The sequence below is a fragment of the Cynocephalus volans genome, chromosome 4 (genome assembly GCF_027409185.1).
Source record: "Cynocephalus volans isolate mCynVol1 chromosome 4, mCynVol1.pri, whole genome shotgun sequence".
Lineage (NCBI taxonomy): Eukaryota > Metazoa > Chordata > Mammalia > Dermoptera > Cynocephalidae > Cynocephalus > Cynocephalus volans.
In genome coordinates, this window is record NC_084463.1 from 103,546,187 (window position 1) to 103,566,157 (window position 19,971).

Sequence of the window (19,971 nt, forward strand, 5' to 3'; positions counted from 1 at the left end):
ATGTCAGCTTTCCAAAATATCACATTCTCTCCCATCACTTTCCTGCTAACTGGTATCCCTGGGCTGGAAGCCATCCATGCCTGGATCTCCATTCCCTTCTGCTTTCTGTATGTCACTGCCCTCTCAGGAAACAGCCTGATTCTCTTCGCCGTCATCACGCAGCCCAGCCTCCATGAACCCATGTACTATTTCCTCTCCATGCTGTCCACCTCTGACCTCGGCCTGTCCATCTCCACTGTGGTCACCATGCTGGGTATATTCTGGTTCAATGCCAGGGAGATCAGCTTTAATGCCTGCTTGTCACAGATGTTTTTCATTCAACTTTTCACTGTCATGGAATCCTCAGTGCTGTTGGCCATGGCTTTTGACCGTTTTGTGGCCATCTCTAATCCTCTTAGATATGCTTCTATCTTAACTGACCTTAAAATAGCACAGATTGGAGTAGCAATCATCATCAGGGGGACCCTAATACTGACTCCTGTGATGGTGCTTCTTAAAAGACTCTCCTTCTGCCACAGCCACGTGCTCCACCATTCCTACTGCTTCCACCCTGATGTCATGAAGCTCTCGTGCACAGACACCAGGATCAACAGCGCAGTTGGGTTAACTGCTCTGATCACCACTGCTGGGGTGGACTCAGTCTTCATTGTCCTTTCGTATGCTTTAATCATTAAGACAGTCCTCAGCATTGCTTCCCCAGAAGAGAGGAAGAAAGCCTTCAGCACATGTATATCTCATATTGGGGCTGTTGCTGTATTTTATCTTCCTTTAATCAGTCTGTCCTTTGTTCACAGATTTGGGAAATGGGCCCCGCCATATGTACATACTTTGATTGCCAATGCCTACTTGCTGATCCCCCCTGTGATGAACCCCATCATCTACAGTGTGAAGACCAGCCAGATACGCAAGGCTATTCTAAAATTTATCCATTCTAGCGTGACAAAGAGCTAGATGGACATTTCAAATGTTTCTAGTCTTTGTTATTGTATAGATGAATAAAATGACATTCATAGAGGTTAAAATGTTTATACTAATGCTTGTGCTGAAAGTTCCTCAAAAGATAACTTTAGTTTTAAGTAAGAATGTGAGATAAGAGAGATTAATAAGAGCTGGAGATTCTCAAGGTATCACCATTTTCCTTAGATAATCACAATGATAATAAGAGTATTTCTTTATTTAAGGTGGAAGATTTTCAATGACCTAGATAATCAAAGACCCAGCTTAGTTCCTAAAATGTGGAATTATTTTATTTAAAAAGAAATGGAAGAAGAGAAGATGTCTACTTGTTGATTTAAGTTTCTCCTTTACAGAGAGAAATAGCACTACTTCTGCTCACAAATGGCAATAAAACAGTGCATTGATAATTTCAAATTACTGAATCTTATCATCTAAATCTGCCATAGACAACTGGCAGTGCCCTTGACTACTGAATTGCTCCAAATATTCTTACTTTCCCTCTTTGTCTGTGGCCTCCCAGACCTCTTCATTTAATGGATAACATTACACTCAATAAATGTTTTATTGCCTTGTCAGTAACCTAACCTTACTTGGTCAAATATTCATAATTTCTCCTAGCTCTTCAGGGTAGATTTTTAGCATAGTATTCTATAAAAAAATAACTCTTTTTAATTCAACTCCAATCTGTACAGTTTCTTCAGAAGTACTAATGTCATGCTTAGTGCTTAGTAAATTTGTTTTTGTCTTTGGCAAATATTATCTCCAAATAAATGAATTCTCTTTGAAGCCTCAAGATTAATGGGAACCAAATGCAGACAATTTAATCTGGCTGGATTTATAATGCTGTGTTTGGACTTTCTTTCAAAGAAAGTTGTAGTGGGTCTGCCAGTCAGGCTCTAGATTGAAAAATAGAAATCACATCAGTGATTCATACGGGGAGCATTTAATACAAGGAACTGGATAAATAGATATAAGAAGACTGAAAAGGTAAAAAGAGAACATAGAAATAATACAAAAACAGTAACTACAGGAAGTTTCTTTCATCTGTATGGCTTTGGAAACAAGGAAAAGAGTTTGGGCTTATTGAACCCTAGAATCTTAGTGGAGGGTCACTTCAGAGCTGACACTCAGACCTACATTGAAAGGGAGCTGCCCTGCTTGTTCTGGGACCTCAGGAGCTCAGAGGGTGGGTCACACGGAACAACACCCAACCTCAGAGGAAGCTAGAGCTCATGTCTCAGGAGAACCTCTCATAGAATTGGGACTCAGATTTCTGAAAAAGGACCAGTGGTGGTTGGTCCTTTTTTTTCTGAGGGGGCATGATGAGATTGGTGCTGGAAGTGTGGAAAGAAAACAACAACTAGAAACTAGAACCAATGCCATTGGACAAGTAACTATTGCTCTGGTGACATTGACAGATACAGCAAGCAAACGTGAAAGAGATAACTTGTCCCTCCAGCAGCTTCCAGTTTCCTTCTACCATCCCTCCAATTGATAGAACACAGCAGTCGACCAGCTGGCAAATGATTGTGATTCATGAGTTGCAGCCTTCTTATCAAAAGCAGAGTCTATAGAACAGTGGTTTGGAGCTAAGATACAGCAGTTTCATAGCCAGCACAATGGGGTAATGTGCTTATAAAACAATTAAGCTCAATATGGCCTTGGCAGGTATTTTCTTAAGTGCTCCAAGTTATACTGTTGATAGTAACAGCAGTAACTAGTAACTACAGCTAGCCATGTGTTTCCACAGTTTCCAAAATATTACTACATATAATCTTCCAGAAGGCTGCTAGTTGACAATTTTCAGGTCTTTCTTAGTGGTATTTTCTCTCCTTTCTAACACATCTCTATTTCTCCTAGAACCACCCAGGTCTCCTGTTCAATGGCCAGCAATAACGTTTCAGGTTGAGTCTAAGTCAGCTTCTGTTTTGGAACTTGCTGCCTGCTCAGGGACTCTTTATCTCAATTATTCTTGCTGTTTGTTTATAGGATATCTTTTATTTTTTACAGTTGCTCTTATATCTGTTTACTGATGGATTCTTTCCAAAAACTGAGCACATGCCATATCTATCCTTAGGTGACAGATTTTGTCTTTAAACTTGTGCTCATTATTTTCACTGTTCTCCCATTCCCAGTTCTATTGTCCATCTTTCTGTGCTTTACTTGATGCTTTAGGATGTTTACCCAAATAAACTACATCACCCAGGTTCTCCTGTCAGCTGGATTCAGGTTGGGTTCTAAAAATAGAAGCCACTAGCAAGAGAATGTAGGGTTAAAGGAGACATCCTACATTGATAATGTTTCTTCTTTCCCTTTGGCCCTCGAGCTAGTAATGATTTTGTACTATCATTGGTTTCTTCGTGGCATCTTAGCATCCCTTGTTTGTTTCCTCAGAACGTCCATCATTCCTTAATTAGTTCTTTCACTAAAGATTTTTTAAAATTAAATTTTTGTTAAAGTTTTTTTCATTAAAGGCTTTGAATTTAAGATACCTCAATAAATTTTGTTTTCTGCTTGTTTTGTGACTGATACATATCCCTTCAGTAAGTAATAACGTCTCCTTTGTCTTACTGGGTCTACTTGAACTTCACCTGTAAGTACTCCTTGAGTTTGAGATACATGAGATAGGTGCTCATTGGTCTTTTGCCACATAAGGCATGAAGTAAATGCCTTTCTTGGGCCTTTGATCTAGGTCTTACTATCATGAGCCTTGCTTCAGCTACATGTAAGACCACAGCAAAAGCCCCACCTAGGTGACTCCTAGGCATAAATGGGCTATGCAGGATTTTCCTCTACACCCTGCCAGGCAGGGCCTGAAATCAGAAAAGGAAGGTGGGGTGGACTTCTGGCCTGGCCTGTAAGGATCTGGGTCCATGACCTTTTACATTTTCTCTAGTATGAATAGAACAGACAGCCAGAATTTTGGACTGGGAGGAAAGAGACTTTAGTTCTGCCCTAAAATTCCTCTTTTGGCCTTCATTTACATTAAGAGCATACAGCTGAAAAAATGTATTTACTACTTGTCTTGTGCATGCAAAGATTAGAAATATGTCTTTCTAGCCCTCCAGGAGTTAATACTCAGGTTTGGACGCAGGAGTCATACCCAAATGTTTTGTTAAATATAAGAACTAAAAATAAGGTTTCCATGGGTCTTGCACAAAAATCTCAGAAAGCAGGAAAGCAGTATGAGGTGGTAGGAAACAATTTCTGTAAAAATGAATCCAATAGCACAGACTTCATTGATTACTATAATACAATGTTACAACTGGATTTTTCTTGTCTAGTTATGGCTGAGGTGGCAAAACAATAGAAACTAAATTCCAAAGTGAGTTGTCAGACTATCAAAATAGAAGATAGGTCAGATGAGAAAGAAATTACAATTTGCAAAAGAACTGAAGAAGTTATTTTAGACATAAAGAGAACAGACTATAAAGTAAAACTAAAGATTCATTTTTCCTTCTAATGTGTATGCCCAAAGAGACACACCTAGAACAGTCTTCTTGGCATCTCAAAATTGCGAATGTCTTTTTGTATAACTTAATGCAGAGCTAGCTCAGTATCTTAAGCAAAAGGCAAAAGATCTCTTTGCAAGAGCTGTTAGCCTTTATTGTCAGAGGCTTGTTTTCTAAGAACTTCTTTTCTTTTCCTCTCTCTGAGGTCAGGGAATTTTGACACACAGGTGGTATGGACATGCTATCATGTGACACAGGGAAGTGCTATTAAATGGGGTTCTTATAACATTTGTGAAGAGGGTTACTTTAGAGAAAGCTGTGCTTAGAGTCTACTTACTCTTTCACCAAAGACAAAAGGACCAGGTGCTTGGGGAGAGACATAATGGTAACCATTGGAGAGATCTGGGGAGCACAGCAGACTGATGACAAATTCGCTCTGAGAAACCTAAGGAGAAAGAGAAGGGACTGGAGAGTTTCTGTGGTCATAGAACAAAAATTGCTGTTTTATATATTGGGTCCACGCTTCTCTCCCAAAGTTTGCTAGCACAAAGACAGCATGAGTGTGTCCTGTGGACCAGATGTAAACTATGTGCATGTGAGAGAGCCAGTAAGAGTGTCCTCTTAGACCATGTCCAGTAGGGTTGTCCAGAGGCACTGTAAAACCTCAGCAGAAGAGAATTGGGGGAAACCTCTGGGCCTAGGAAGGAAATAGAGCACATTCACCAGATGAAAAAGCACAAGTGAAAAATTAGTACTGTTTGTTGGGAAAGCTTTGATGAACCTACAAAAGCAGTCCAAGAGGGAATGTCAGCCAGAGAAACCACCAAACCCAGCTATATAGAAACATCTTATGATAATATCTAATATCATATAAATAAATTTTTTACTATTGGTTTTACTTTTTTTCTCTTCCTTTTTGCTTTAACCATGGCAGTGTGAAAAATAATAGCTAGGAAGATGTGAGTGTGAAATAGAGAAGAAGCCAAATGCAGCCTCTCTCTAGATTTCCTGAGGCCTACCTGCAGCCAGCTTTAGCTCAGACAGTAGGGAGGAGTACTCTCTTTGAATGAAGATGCAAGTGTTGATTGATTTATTTAACTGGATTCTCTCTATTTCTAAATTGAAAATGTGCTTTATGACTTCAGGTAGGACTGTAATTCCTAGCATAGGCAGAAAACTTATATTGTTTAGCAACACTTTTATCCAGAAACAGGAAAAAATGTTTTCTACTGAGCAGCTATAAAGAAACTAAGGGAGAAAAAACTCTACTTACTTTAAAGAAAACATCCCATGCACATCATATGTTCAACAACATCAGTTACACTATAAAAGATAACCAATATCGTCTCTTACTTTTAAGCAGATAATTTAGAAGGTGATATTGCTCACTGGGCATCATATGGTCTGTTTAACAGCATTTGCTAAAATGTTTGCTTGCGGTCATCAAACATTTATAAATAGCAAATATAAAATTTTATTATTTAAACAGGAATTTTTATGGCCATAGTTGAAAGAATCTGTATGTTTTAACTGTCTGGTTCAGTAAAAGGTACCTGACAACATTAAAAAAAAAATGCAATTCAGTGCTGCCTGCCATGACCAGGGAGACACAAGCAGAGAAAAGTTCCAGGCAACTCTCCCCTACCCAAACACAAAAGGCAGGAGTAAGGGCTGCCTATCATAATCAAGAAGCCCCACAACACTTCAGTGAAGTTGGTCAACAGCAACCACCACCACAGCTTCTATGAGTGCAAAGACAGCTCGTCTCCACAGTAGCAGCCATTACCACTGTGCAGGTGGCCTGCTATGTATTTGATTGCATTGACACAGGAAGAGTCACCAGAGGAGCCTGAAAAAAGTGAAAGTCTTTCTCCCCAAAGACCACTCCAGAGTAACAGATAAAGCAACTGATCAACCAGATGACCAGAAATCAGTGTAGGGACACTATAAAGAATATAGTAATTCTCAAGTAACAGACCCTACAGAATAGGAAACCATTGAAATGACTGAAAAAGAATTCTGAGTAACAATCTTAAGAAAAGTCAATGAGATAAGGCAGGACTCAGTTAGACAATACAATGAAATGAGAAAAAATATCCAGGATATGAAGGAGGAAATTTACAGAGACATTAATACTTTAAAAAAGAATGTAGCAGAACTTCTACAACCCAAGGAATCATTCAATGAAATAAAAAACACAACTGAGATCATAAGCAACAGACTAGAGAGGCAGAAGAAAGAATCTCTGATCTTGAAGACAGTCTTGATGAAATAACCCAGGCAGACAAAAAACAAAAAGTACAAAAAGAATTTAAAGGAAGAATGTCTAAGAGAGCTAGCAGACAACCTTAAGCACACAAGCATCAGAATTATGGGGGTTCCAGAAGGGGAGAAGAAAGGTAAAGGCATTGAAAATCTGTTAAATGAAATAATAATGGAAAACTTCCAGGTATAGGGGCAGACACAGACCTTCAGATTCAGGAAGCTAAAAGACCCCCAAACAGATTCAACACTAAAAGATGCTCTCCAAGACACATTATTGTCAAACTGGCAAAGCTCAAAGACAAAGAAACATCTTAAAAGCAGCAAGAGAATAGTGGCAAGTCACTAATGGTGGAGCCCTCATCAGACTAGCCACAGACTTCTCAACTGAAGCTCTACAGGCCAGAAAAAGGTGGGATGAAATATTCAAAATAACAAAAGAAAACAAATGCCAACCAGGAATAAAATATCCAGCAAGTCTATTTTCAGAAATAAGGGAGAAATAGTGTATTTCCCAGGCAAAAAACACACAAAAAACCAAAAAACCCAAAAACCCAAACTGCAGGAATTCATCACCAAATGACTAACCCTGCAAGAAATTCTCAAGGGATTCCTGCATCTGGAATCTGAAAATCGATAATCACTACCATGAGTACACAAGAAAGAACAAAATCCACCGGTAAAAGATAAATGCAAATGAGAATGAAAAAAACCTAAATCTTACCACTTCAAAAAAATCAGCAAACAGCGAAGACAAATATAAAAAGGGAAGTAAGGAAAAAAGATATTTAAAACATCTAAACAATAAGCCATAAAATGACGGGAGTAAGACTATACCTGTCGATAACAACCCCAAATGTAAATAGATTAAACTCCCCACTCAAAAGACACAGACTGACTGACTGGATTAAAAAGCTAGACCCAACTATATGCTGTCTTCAAGAGACTCACCTCACCCATAAAGCCACACACAGACTAATAGATGAATGGATGGAAAAAGATGCACCATGGAAACGAAAACAAAATTAGCAGGAGTAGCTATTATTGTATCAGATAAAATGGGCTTTAAGCCAGAAACCACAAAAAGAGACAAAGAAGGCTACTATATAAGGATAAAGGGATTGATCCAGCAAGAAGACAGAACAATCAGAAATATATATGTACCCAACACAGGAGCACCCAGATATTTTAAGAAAACACTATTAGACCTAAAGAAAGAGATAGACCCTAGTACCATAATAGTTGGGAACCTGAACACCCCTATCAACATTGGACAGATCATCTAGGCAAAAAAATCAATAAAGAAACAGGGTTTAAACCACACTTTACACCAATTGGACATGGAAGATATCTATAGAACATTTTATCCAACAACTACAGAATATACTTACTTCTCATCAACACCTGGAACATTCCTCAGAATAGACTATATGTCAGGTCACAAATCAAGTCTCAACAATTTTACAAAAATTGAAATCATCTCAAGTAACTTTTCAGACCACAATGGAATAAAACTAGAAATTAATAATAAACAAAACTCAGGACACTATATAAATACATGCAAATTAAACAATAGGCTCCTGAATGACCTATGGGTCAAAGAAGAAATTAAACAGGAAATCAGAAAACTTCTTGAAACCAAGGAAAATAACAACACATCATATCAAAACCCATGGGACAGTGTAAAAGCAGTAGTAAGAGGAAAGTTTATTACAATTGACATTTACATCAGAAAAAATAGAAAGATTTCAAATAAATGACCTAACATTATACTGCAAAGAACTAGAAAAACAAAAACAGTTCAATGCCGAAGTTAGTTGATGGAAAGAGATATTTAAGATCTGTTATACTTCTCACTGTGTAACGGAGACAAAAAAAGGATTACTCAAAGCATCATGAATGTGATGAGAGGCCAGAAGGGACTGTACCTGAGCAACTCCCCTATTAGGAGGAGAAAACTGGGTGCAGCCCTGATCAAAGTTAGCTTCTGTTTTTTATTGTAAAGTCAAGGAAGTTTCACAAGAAAATTCAGTTGATTCAATCATTACAAAAGGACACAAGGACATGAGAGGTGGAACAAAAGTTATCTATGGCTAAGTATAGCTTAAACAATGGAAACTAGTAACATCAGTAAAATTAACAATGTGACATTCCAAAGTACAATTAGTGAAAAGCTAAGTTGGTAAAACTGGCTCATTATCTAAAGTATATCCTCTCCTTTAGCAAAAGTTGCATTCTTATGATGAAATCTAAGTATAATTATCTCTAAAGTTTCCACCAGTAGACAGCTTGCCCCTAGCAAACAGTTTTTTACATCTTTCCCTTCAGCAATTCTTAAAATCTCTTAACAGAATCAGTATGACAACCATCTGTTAGCTCTAAAATCATTAAAGTATACAATCTCATACTTAAACAGTGATTAGAGTTCATTAGATGGGATTTTGCCCTCTGGCTGTAGGCTGTCACCTCGTACCTGAGGGCTTTTGCCCCATAAATGTATTTACCTAAATACCCTATTCTAAAAATCAAATGAGAATCAAGATTTCTAACCCTCTACAAAGATCAGAGCAGAACTAAATGATATGGACACTGAAAAATGATACAATATATCAATTAAACAAAAAGATGTTTTTTGGGGAAGATAAACAAAGTGGACAAACTATTAGCTAGGTTGACTAAAAAGAAAAAGGGTGGGGGAGAAAGAGAGAGAGAGAGAGAGAGCACCAAATATCAAAAATAAGAAATGGAAAAGGACACATAACAATCAATAATAGAAAGAATCATTAGATGCTATTACAAACAAGTACACACAAAACAATTTGAAATCTGTAGGAAATGGATAAATTTGTGGTCACATACAAACTACCAAAACTGAACCAAGAGGAGATAGAAAACTGAACAGACCAATAACAAGTAATGAAATTGAAGCAGTAATCAGCAGTCTCCCAACAAAGAAAATCCCAGGACCAGATGGCTTTACTGCTGAGTTCTACCAAATCTTTAAGGAAGAATTAATACCAATTCTCTTCAAATTATTCCAAATAACTGAAACAGAAGCTGCTCTACTGAACTAATTCTATGAGGCCAGCATCACCTTGATACCAAAACCAGACAAAGATGTAACAAAAAAAGAAAACTATGGGAAAATATCTCTGATGAACATAGATACCAAAATCCTCTACGGAATACTAGCAATCAGAATAAAGCAACACTTCAAAAAAAAAATATATGCCATGACCAAGTGGGATTCATCCTAGGTAGACAAGAATGGTTCAAAATGTGCAAGTCAAGAACTGTGATACACACATCAACAAAAGCAAGGACAAAAACTGTATGATTATCTCAATAGATGCAGAAAAAGCATTGGACAAAATTCAACATCCCTTCATGATAAAGACTCTCAGCAAATTACATATAGATGAAAAGTATCTCAACACAGTAGAGCTGTATATGACAATCCCACCATTAATATCCTGAATGGGGAAAAGTTGAAAGCTCTTTCCTTAAGAACAGAAACAAGACAAGAATGCCCATTATCAGCACTCCTATTTAACATAGTGCTAGAAGTACTAGCCAGAGCAATCAGGCAAGAAAAGAAATATAGGATATCCAGATTGGAAAAAATGAAGTCAAACTGTCCTTGTTTGCAGATGACATAATCCTATATACAGAAAAACCTAAAGATGCTAGCAATAAAACTCTTAGAGCTGATAAAAAATTTAAGTATTGTTGCAGGATACAAAATCAACACCCCAAAATCAGTAGCATTTTTATTCTCCAATAAGAACTAGCAGAAAAAGCAATCAAGAAAGTCAGCCCATTTACAGTAGTTGCCTAAAAAAATAAACAAATAAGATGAAATGCTTAGGAACCAATTTGACCAAGGAGATGAAAGATCTCTGCAGTGAAAACTACTGAAAGAAATTAAAGAGGACACAAAAAGGTGGAAAGAGAGACCATGCTCTTGTATGAGAAGAATTAACATTGTGAAAATGACCATTCTACCCAAAATGATCTACAGATTGAATGCAATCCCCATCAAAATACCAATGACATTCTTCACAGGAATGCAAAAACAATCCTACCATTGATATGGAAAAACAAAAGACCTAGAATAGCTGAAGCTCTCCTGATCAAAATAAATAATAAATAAATAAATAAACAAATAAAAAACAAACAAATAAATAAATATAAAAATAAATCCAGAGGCATAACACTAGTTGGCTTCAAATTATACTACAAAACTATACTAACCGAAACAGCATGGTAGTGGTAAAAACAGGTACTCGGACCAATGGAACAGAATAGCGAACCAAGAAATCAACCTACATACTTACAGCCAACTAGTCTTCGACAAAGTCAAGGAGATCATATATTGCAGAAAAGACTGCCTCTTCAATAAATGATGCTGGGAAAATTGGACATCCATATGCGGAAGAATGAAGCTAGACCTGCACCTCTCACCATATGCCAAAATCAACTCAAAATGAATTAAATACTTAAGTATAAGATATGAAACTATAAAACCCCTAAAAGAAAACACAGGTGAAACACTTCAGGATGTAAGACTGGGAAAAGACTATGAATAAGACCCTAAAAGCACAAGCACAACAAAAGAAAAAATAAACAAATGGGATTATATTAAACTAAGAAGCTTCTGCACAGCAAAGGAAATAATCAACAGAGGGAGACGATGACCTCAGAATGGGAGAAAATATTTGCAAACTATACATCTGACAAGGGATTAATATCTAGAACATACAAGGAATATATGAACAATTACACACTATAAAAACCAAATAACCCAATTAAAAAATGGGTAAAGGAGGCAATTAGACGTTTTTCAAAGAAGACATACAAATGGCCTTTAGGTACTCTAAAAATTGCTCAACATCACTAATCATCAGGAAAATGAAAATTAAAACCACATTTAGATATTCTTTTAGTCCAGTTTGACTGGCCATTATTAAGAAGACTGAGAATGACAAATGCTGACGAGGATTTGGGGAAAGGGGAACTCTTCTACACTGTTGGTGGGACTGTAAGTTAGTACAGCTGCTACGGAAAACAGTATGGAGGTTTCTCAAACAGCTACAGATAGAATTGACATATGATCCAGGAATCCCACTACTGGGTATATACACTAGGGAATGTAAATCATCATATTGAAGGGATACCTGCACTCCCACGTTCATTGCAGCTCTATTTACAATACCCAATATGGAACCAACTTAAATGTCCATGACAGATGACTGTATAAGGAGAATGTGGTATATATGCACAATGGAATACTACTCAGCCCTAAAAATGAATGAAATTCTGCCATGTGCAGCAACATGGATGAGCTTGGAGAAAATTATGTTAAGTGAAATAAGAGAGGCATAGAGGGAAAAATACCACATGTCCTCACTCATAAGTGGGAGCTAAAAGAGAAAGAAGGAAGGAAGAAAAGATCACAGTGATATGCTGGACTTGCAGAGGGAGAGAACAATCCTAGGGTTGCCATGTGTGGAGTTTGGGGGGAAGGAATGGGGGGACTGGGGAGAGGTTAGTGGGGTTACAGGGACTAATTGCAATTTGACATGGTGGACATGTAATACTATTGGTCTGATCCACATCTTGGGCACAGGTGCTGATGGTCAGCTCTGTGCCCCATGAATATGTATAACCAATAAAAATCTTAAAAAGTGCTCAAGCCTGTTCAGTGTTACTAGTAATCAAGAAGTCACAGAATAAAATAGAGCTGTAATTAGTTTGAGTAAAAACATCATAATACTGCTGAGTGTAGAGGAGAAGAAGACACTCGCAATCCTCTAAGTGAGAGTATAAACTGGCATTGATGGCCTGAAAGGTGAAATGGAAGTTGGAGTCTGTCTTAGGAGCTGTAAATTATCTTATTTAATGTGGAATGTACTATAAAGCATATGTACTTCACACGGCCTAGTTTTCCAAAGTCTTGCAGTTTCAAATATTGACCTTGTGGAGGACTGGAAATTTTCCTCAGGCTATAAGTCTCTGGTGTAAGATAAAGATTTGTGGCACAGCAAGGTTGCTGGCTCAAGGACAGACTAGTTACTGATTGTTATGTAAAGATACTGAGAAATTACTGTAAGAAGGAATGGTTGCTAAGATCAAGCTTTTGTTAATTGCCTTATTGGAAATGTCATCTGGCTTGTTTCACTGAAAGTTACCAGCCTATATTGTTAAACTATAACCCCATCTATGTCTCTCCCTGTAACTTCCTGGTCTGGAAAATAAATGGAGGAAGAGAACCCCAATTTGGCGTTAATTTCCCAAGGAAGGGTTGCCTCTTGCTGAAGGGTCCCGGGGAAGTAACCATTTCAGGGCTTCTCACTGCTCAGAAGAGATGGGCTGTGAGTAATCCTTTTCATCTCCGTCACCCAGGGGAAGTGGGGTGACAAATCCATGGGAGGTGAAGCAACACAAAGCAACAATTTAATTCAGCAATTCTAATTAGAGTGAAGTATTCAAGGAAAAACAGTATATGAAAAGTAGTTATTAATAAAGATGCTACTCGCATTTGGATTTTCGCATGGTATGAAAAACTGGAAAGGGCCTAAATAATTTAATTTAGGAAAATGGCTCCTTATGAAACATTATATAATAACTCAAGAAGAAATTAAAATTTGCAATTATGAATCCTCTCTGTAGGATTAACATGTCATTCCTCTAGCTTTCCTGAGTGTTGGCTACTGATAGCTCACAGATGAGTACCTCCCTGGGAATTGTCCTCAGCCCAGGGGTGTTGCCACATCCAAGGTTGTACCCCTGCTCTGCAGGCACTTTTCAATGACTGGTCACCACAGGAGAACAAAGCCCTGGCCCCCTTGCCTGGACAACTCTGAAGAGCCATTTTAGCTCTAGAGCTCCCTGGGAAACCTTGAGGCCTCTGTTACAAGTGAAGGGACTTCAGTATACCCTCTACCTGATTAGGCCTCCCTTCCTCTCTTGTAGATGCCATTCCAGAAAGTATACCATGGTAAGTTTCCTGCATGCAAATCTGCATCTCCAAGTTTTTATTCTGAAAAATTTTATCTAAGACACGATATTGCCAATTTGTTTCTCTCTTGATTTTGTTCCCCTTTCTTTCTTAGGAGATGCTCGCTTGAAATAAGCATTGTTCTGAAAGTGGTGAGCATCTTTCCCTTGAGGTTTTTAAATTTTTGCTGAGTACATACACATGCACATACATCAATTAAATGCATTCTATTTTACATATGCAATGTGCATTTTCTCTATTAACTAAATCTATTTTGAGATCATATATGTTAATATAATATTTATATCATTACATATGGTTTTAAAAACATGTATAACATTTCTTCTTAGAAATATGCCACATATTAAAATTAATCCTCCTATTCAACAACTTAAATTGTTTCCAATTTTTTTGCTGTGACCAAAAAACTGCACTAAATATCCTTATCCAAAGCTTTTAAAATGATACTATAAAATATATCCCTAGTTTATAGGTAAGTTAAATTCTCTGGAAGTTAAATTGTTAGGTAATAAAATTTAGAAATCATGGTTTAGGCAGAAAATCAGAAGCCACTTCAAGTATTTTCAAAGAAGGATATTGCTGTTTGTGTGATAGAGAACCTGAGAGCCAAGCAGGTGATGGTGAGATAATCTGACTACAGGAAGCCACTACAACCTTTTGACTCGCGTCTGTGTTGCTTCAGCTCAGGAGCTATGGTCCCCTGATAGAAAGTGGAAACATGAAACAAACGCAGTGCTGCCTGAGAAGCTTCGCAAAGCAGAGAGGGGCAGGGATACCTCATCTTCAGTCTCCTATTAGTGTCTCCCATCAGCTAAACCCAGCTAGAATCCAGCTGACACAGAAGGCTGAAGGATATAGGGGCAAGGATCTACCCTCCTGAGATAATGAGTAGAGGAGAGTAAGGAAAGAAAATGTATTTGAAGGCAAAAATGTCCAAGGCCTTCACAGTCCACCCTTTTTGCTCTTTAGCTAATGTATTTAATACCTTTATGATGCAACCTAACAGTTATAAGCTATTTTTTTCTTAAATATATGTGTATATATATATACACACACACAAACACAAACATAACTCTTCTCTGTAAAACATTGTGATGAGAAAGTCTCTTGTCAAGCACAGTGTCCGTAGCAAGTCCAGAATCTCCAAGTGATTCAAACAATTCTCCTGATTTGTTCAGGCATGAATTCTTGTGGTCTGATGACCTATATGATAAATTGTAAAGTTACACAGTAGCAGTACTCTCATACAAAATAGTGGGGAATGGGAAAACATAATTAAGATATTTGCATTAAAGCATGTATAGACGGTGCAGTCCTCATTTTTGTAGCTGGCCATGAGACCATTGATTTTATTTATTATTTTTTTTAACCCACAATCTATTAAAATTCACCTTTTCCTTAGCTATCATTTTGACTGGTGGGTGACCCCAATTTTTATTCTTGAAAAGACTGTGTTCTCATTGGTCTTGTCATTATTGAGTTGCTGTAGTATTTTACCTGCCTTTACTTAGGACATGGAACATAAGTGGTGACCCAGAGAAACCTCTGGGTTCCACATATGATCTTCACTGGCTCCATGGTATAGCAACAACCTAATATCTCTTTAGTTTTTGGAATCAACATTGAAAGTAGATGGCAGAAGTTAATGGCACCATTAAAGATCTAGAATGCAGGGATGAAGTTTCTCATATTTTCTTTTATTTTACCACTTTGGCCTCCAAAAATTAAAACAACAGACAGACCATGGAGAACTCCAGGATACTACTGAAAAAATCAATCAGATGGTAGCTGTACTTGCCACTGCTGTGCTAGAGCAGATTAACATGGCCTTCAATGCATGTCATATGGCCATTGATATGGCAAATATGTCTTCTCCACCTGTAAAAAAGGAACAAAAACAGTTTTCATTCACTCAAAATGTACAACTGTATACATTCATAATTTCTGACCCAGGACTATGTCTCTTTGAACCTCTGTCATAATGTAATCTGAAAAGAGCTGCAGCAGTGGAACATCCCTTAGATAATCACAATAGTCCACTATATTGATGGAATGATGATACCATGTCCATCATGTGGGATGGACAAGAAGTAGCTAATACGTGCACTCCAGAGGGTAGCTGGTAAACCCTGCAAAGATGCAGTGGCCTGCCACATGATAAAACTTCTGGTGATCCATTGGTCTGGGGCATGCTGGGACATCTTTTTTGCAGCAAAAGAGGAATATCTTGTCTTGAATTTCCACCACAAGAAAGACGCACCATTCTTAATAGTCTGCTTGGGGTTCTGGAGGCATACACGCTGACTCTGCTCCCAACTCCCTAGCCCTGTCCACACACATAATTAGGTGTGGCATAGCTGACACTGAATGTTTCTTGAATACCAAGAGAGTCCTGAGAATTTCTACATTTTTCTTAAAGGTTCAGCTTATTTGTGTAAGTTCTTTCTGAATGAAGATGAAAGCTCTAAATGTTCATGGGCCTAAGGACTATGACTGGTTAGGAAACCAGGCTTGGATCTGCTGGTACCTAATATGTGAAGACACATGTCAGTTCCTTTGCTTTCCCCTGTCCCACCTCCCACAGTTTTGTTTCTGGGGAATGGGAGGTACTCTAAGATACGCGACGTATATACCTCTGATGTGTGGGCACTTACAATAATATTGTGGATTTGATATTCTTTTCCTTAATCTAATGTTAAAGTGTGTGTTTGTGTATGTGTGTGTGTGTGTGTGTGTGTGTGTACATGTGGCTATTTCCTGTCAATTCATAGCCCACCCGAAATTATGTATTTGAGAATTCTTCACTGTGTGGCCTTCTATATATTCAATATTTTCTGTTCATGTTTTTGTGGCTATTGTTTCCATTTATGATAGAACAATTGTCTTCTGTAGTGTGGGGAAGGGATGAGGCATCCTGTCATGGAAAGGGACTGCACACTATTAGCTCTTCACGTGGGCATAGGGGTTCTCTGAACCTCCTCAGTGTTGCCAGAAAGCTGAAGTGAGGATTTGCCTTTATAGCAGAACCATCTATATTAATTCTTCCCACCTTTAGGCAAATGTCTTTCTGTGGCTTAAAAGATGGCACAACTAGGGCCGGGGTGGGGTTAGCAGGACAGTAGTCAAATGAGTGGACATTTCAATGGAGTTCTCCAGTCCAGCACCTCAGAGCCTGGAACATTCCTTGGAATCATGTTCCCTTCTCCTTCAATATTCTCCTGCACATTCTGTGGGCTGTAGCGTCATCTCTCAGTGTTATTTCATCTTTTGTTGTATCTGCCATGGATACCCAAACTTTATAGATCACTAATTATACTTTTACTTATGGTCCATTGTTACCGAAAGTTTAATCTTTATCCCAGACATATTTTCTCCTTTTTCTTGAGTGGGAGCAGTTTGGGCATGTGTGCCCTCTACACCTTCTTTATGTAATCTACAATTTCTCCTTTTTTAAATTTAACCATTTTATTATGATACAATTCATATATAATACAATTCACCCACTTGATGCATAAAATTTAATGGTGTTTAGTATATTCACAGAATTGTGTAACTATGCCACAATAAATTTTAGAATGTTTTTATTAGCCACAAAAGAAATGCCTTACCCAGGAACAGTCATAGCTCATTACTTCCCATCCTGCCTAGCCCTAAGCAAACACTCTCTGTAGATTTGTCTACTCTGAACATTTCATACAAATTTCATCATATTTTATTGGTTTTTGTGACTGGCTTTTAAAATTTAGTGTACTGCTTTCGAGGTTCATATACTTTGTGACAAATATCAGTTATTCAGTCCTTTTTAATGCTGAATTAATATTTCATTGCTGGCTCTATCACATGTTGTATGTCCATTTTTTTGTTGGTGGATATTGGGTGGCATCGCCATTTGTTGAAAACACTGTTTTTTCCCCATTTAACTGTCTTGGCACCTTTGCTAAAAATCAATTGACAGGAAATGTGAGTGTTATTTTCTAGACTCTCAATTCTAGTCCATTGATCAATCTGTCTATCCTATGCCAGTACCATGCTGTCTGGATTACTGCAGCTGCATGGTGAATTTTGAAATTGATAAGTGTGAATCTTCCAACTCTGTTCTTCTATTTTAAGATTACTTTTGCTATTTTGGGTCCCTTAAAATTCCATCCGTATTTTAGGACCAGTTTGCCAATTTAGCAAAGGAACAACCTTTTGTATTTTGATAGGAATTACATTACATTTGTGAATCAATTTGGAGTGTATAGCTGTCTTAACTAAATCAAATCTTGAAATCCATAAACATTGTGTGCCTTTTATTTATTTAGGTCTTCTTTAATTTTTATCAACATTTTGTTTTGGTGTACAATGATTTCAGTGTACAAGTCTTGTGCCTCCTTGTTTAGATTTATTTCTAAGTATTTCATTCTTTTTGATGCTATTATACATGGCTTTTTAAAAAAATTTCAGTTTTGGATTGTTCATTGCTAGAGTATAGAAATACAATCAATTTTTGCATATTGATCTTGTATTCTGCATCTTTGCTGAACTCTTTTATTAGTTTTAATATCATAGTAGATTTCTTAGGTTTTTCTATATAAAAGATCATGTTGTATGCAAATATAAATAGTTTTTCTTCCTTCTTTTCCTGGCTGCCTTTCCTTGGATATTATTTTATTACCTTGTCTAATTGTTGTGGTTACAACCTCTAGGAAATGTTGAATAAAATTGGGAGAGTAGACATTCTTTTATTTATTTTTTTTTGTGACATTAGGGGATAGCACTCAGTCTTTCACCATTAAGTGTCATGTTTCCTGTGAGTTTTTCATAAATGTCCATTATCAGTTGAGGAAGTTCCTCTCTCTTCCTAGTTTGTTCAGTATTTTAATAAAAAATGGGTGTTGAATTTTCTCAAATGCTTTTTTCTGCATCTTCGAGATGACCATGAAGTTTTTGTCTTTTATTCTATTAATATAGAATTTGTCTTTTATTCTTTTGATTATTCTGTAGTTCTTTTCCCAATGTTAAATCGACCTTGCACTACTGGGATAAATCCCACTTAGTCATGATGTATAATTCTTTATATGTTGTTGGATTTAGTTTGATAGTATTTAATTAATGATGTTTGCATCTATATTCACAAAACATATTGGTTCATATTTTTTTTTCCTATGATGTCTTTGTATAGTTTTGACTTCGGGGTAAAATAGCTTCATGGAATGAGTTGGGATGTATTCTCTCCTCTTCTATTTTTGGAAGAGTTTGTTCAGAATTAGTTTAATTCTTTTTTACGTGTTTGGTGGAATTTGCCACTGAATCATCTAGGCCTGGATTTTTCTTCTTGGGAAATTTAAAAATTACGAATTCAATTGTATCAAAGAATCACCTTTAGTTTTGTTGATTTTATCTATTATTTTTCTATTCTCTATTTCATTAATTTTTACTCTAATATTATTATTTTCTTCCTTCTTCTTGATTTAGATTTGGTTTGCTCTCTCTCTTTTCTTCATCATTGTCTTAAAGTGGAAGTTTAGGTTATTGATTTGAAATATTTCTACTTTTTAACTATAAGCGTTTATAGCTACAAATTTTCCTCAAAGCAGTCTTTAGCTTTTCCCACAAGTTTTGGTATGTGTTGTTTGAATTTTCTTTTATATTAAATCATTGTCTAATTTCCTTTGTGGCTTTTTGAACCATTGATTAGGAGTGTAGTGTTGAATTTTCATGTATTTGTAAATGTCAGAATTTCTGTTATTAATTTATAATTTAATTCCATTGTGGCCCACTGCTCTCGGAGTGAAACTTCTGCTACGTAAGCAGGGCAGTAGGCAGAACAGAAAGTAAGCTTTTCAACTTGTGTCTGTTGATATAGATCATCCACCTTAAGATTGAGCTGGGGAAAGGGTGATGTGACTCCAGTATTCGCTGGCTGCCATGCCTGGGGCAGAGCCTCTGCCCTATGAGTAAGGGCTGGATGGATGACAGGGTCCACTGACCTCTTGATTGCACTTACCTAGAGGTTAGCTTTTTCAATATGAATCTGGTGTGGGGGTAACTGAGGTCCAGCTGGTGGTCCAGACTGAGAACTGAGAGGGTATGGGGGAAGGAGAGGAAGCCCTGTGTTCTTTACTACATATACCTGGAGTGGAGCTATCACTATGCTCAGCTATAGGGAAAGGGAGAGCAGAAGCTGGCTGTAGTTCAAGTGCCACAGACTTGCACTGTTCTTACAGGGATTTAATAGATTTTCTTGAAAATATATATATATATTTTCACTTACTACATGTATGCCCTTAGGGCAAT

At 37.3% G+C, this 19,971-nt stretch overlaps 1 protein-coding gene across 1 annotated transcript; it reads left to right on the plus strand.

Moving 5' to 3' along the window:
- LOC134376837 (olfactory receptor 51F2-like) lies at nucleotides 1–951 on the plus strand. Its single transcript, XM_063095376.1, has one exon. It carries the CDS (start codon nucleotides 1–3, stop codon nucleotides 949–951), a length of 951 nt encoding a protein of 316 aa, XP_062951446.1.
- The last annotated feature ends 19,020 nt before the right edge of the window (nucleotides 952–19,971 follow it).

Coding starts and splice junctions, on each gene's coding strand:
- LOC134376837 (XM_063095376.1), top strand. CDS start 1: ATGTCAGCTTTCCAAAATATCACATTCTCTCCCATCACTTTCCTGCTA.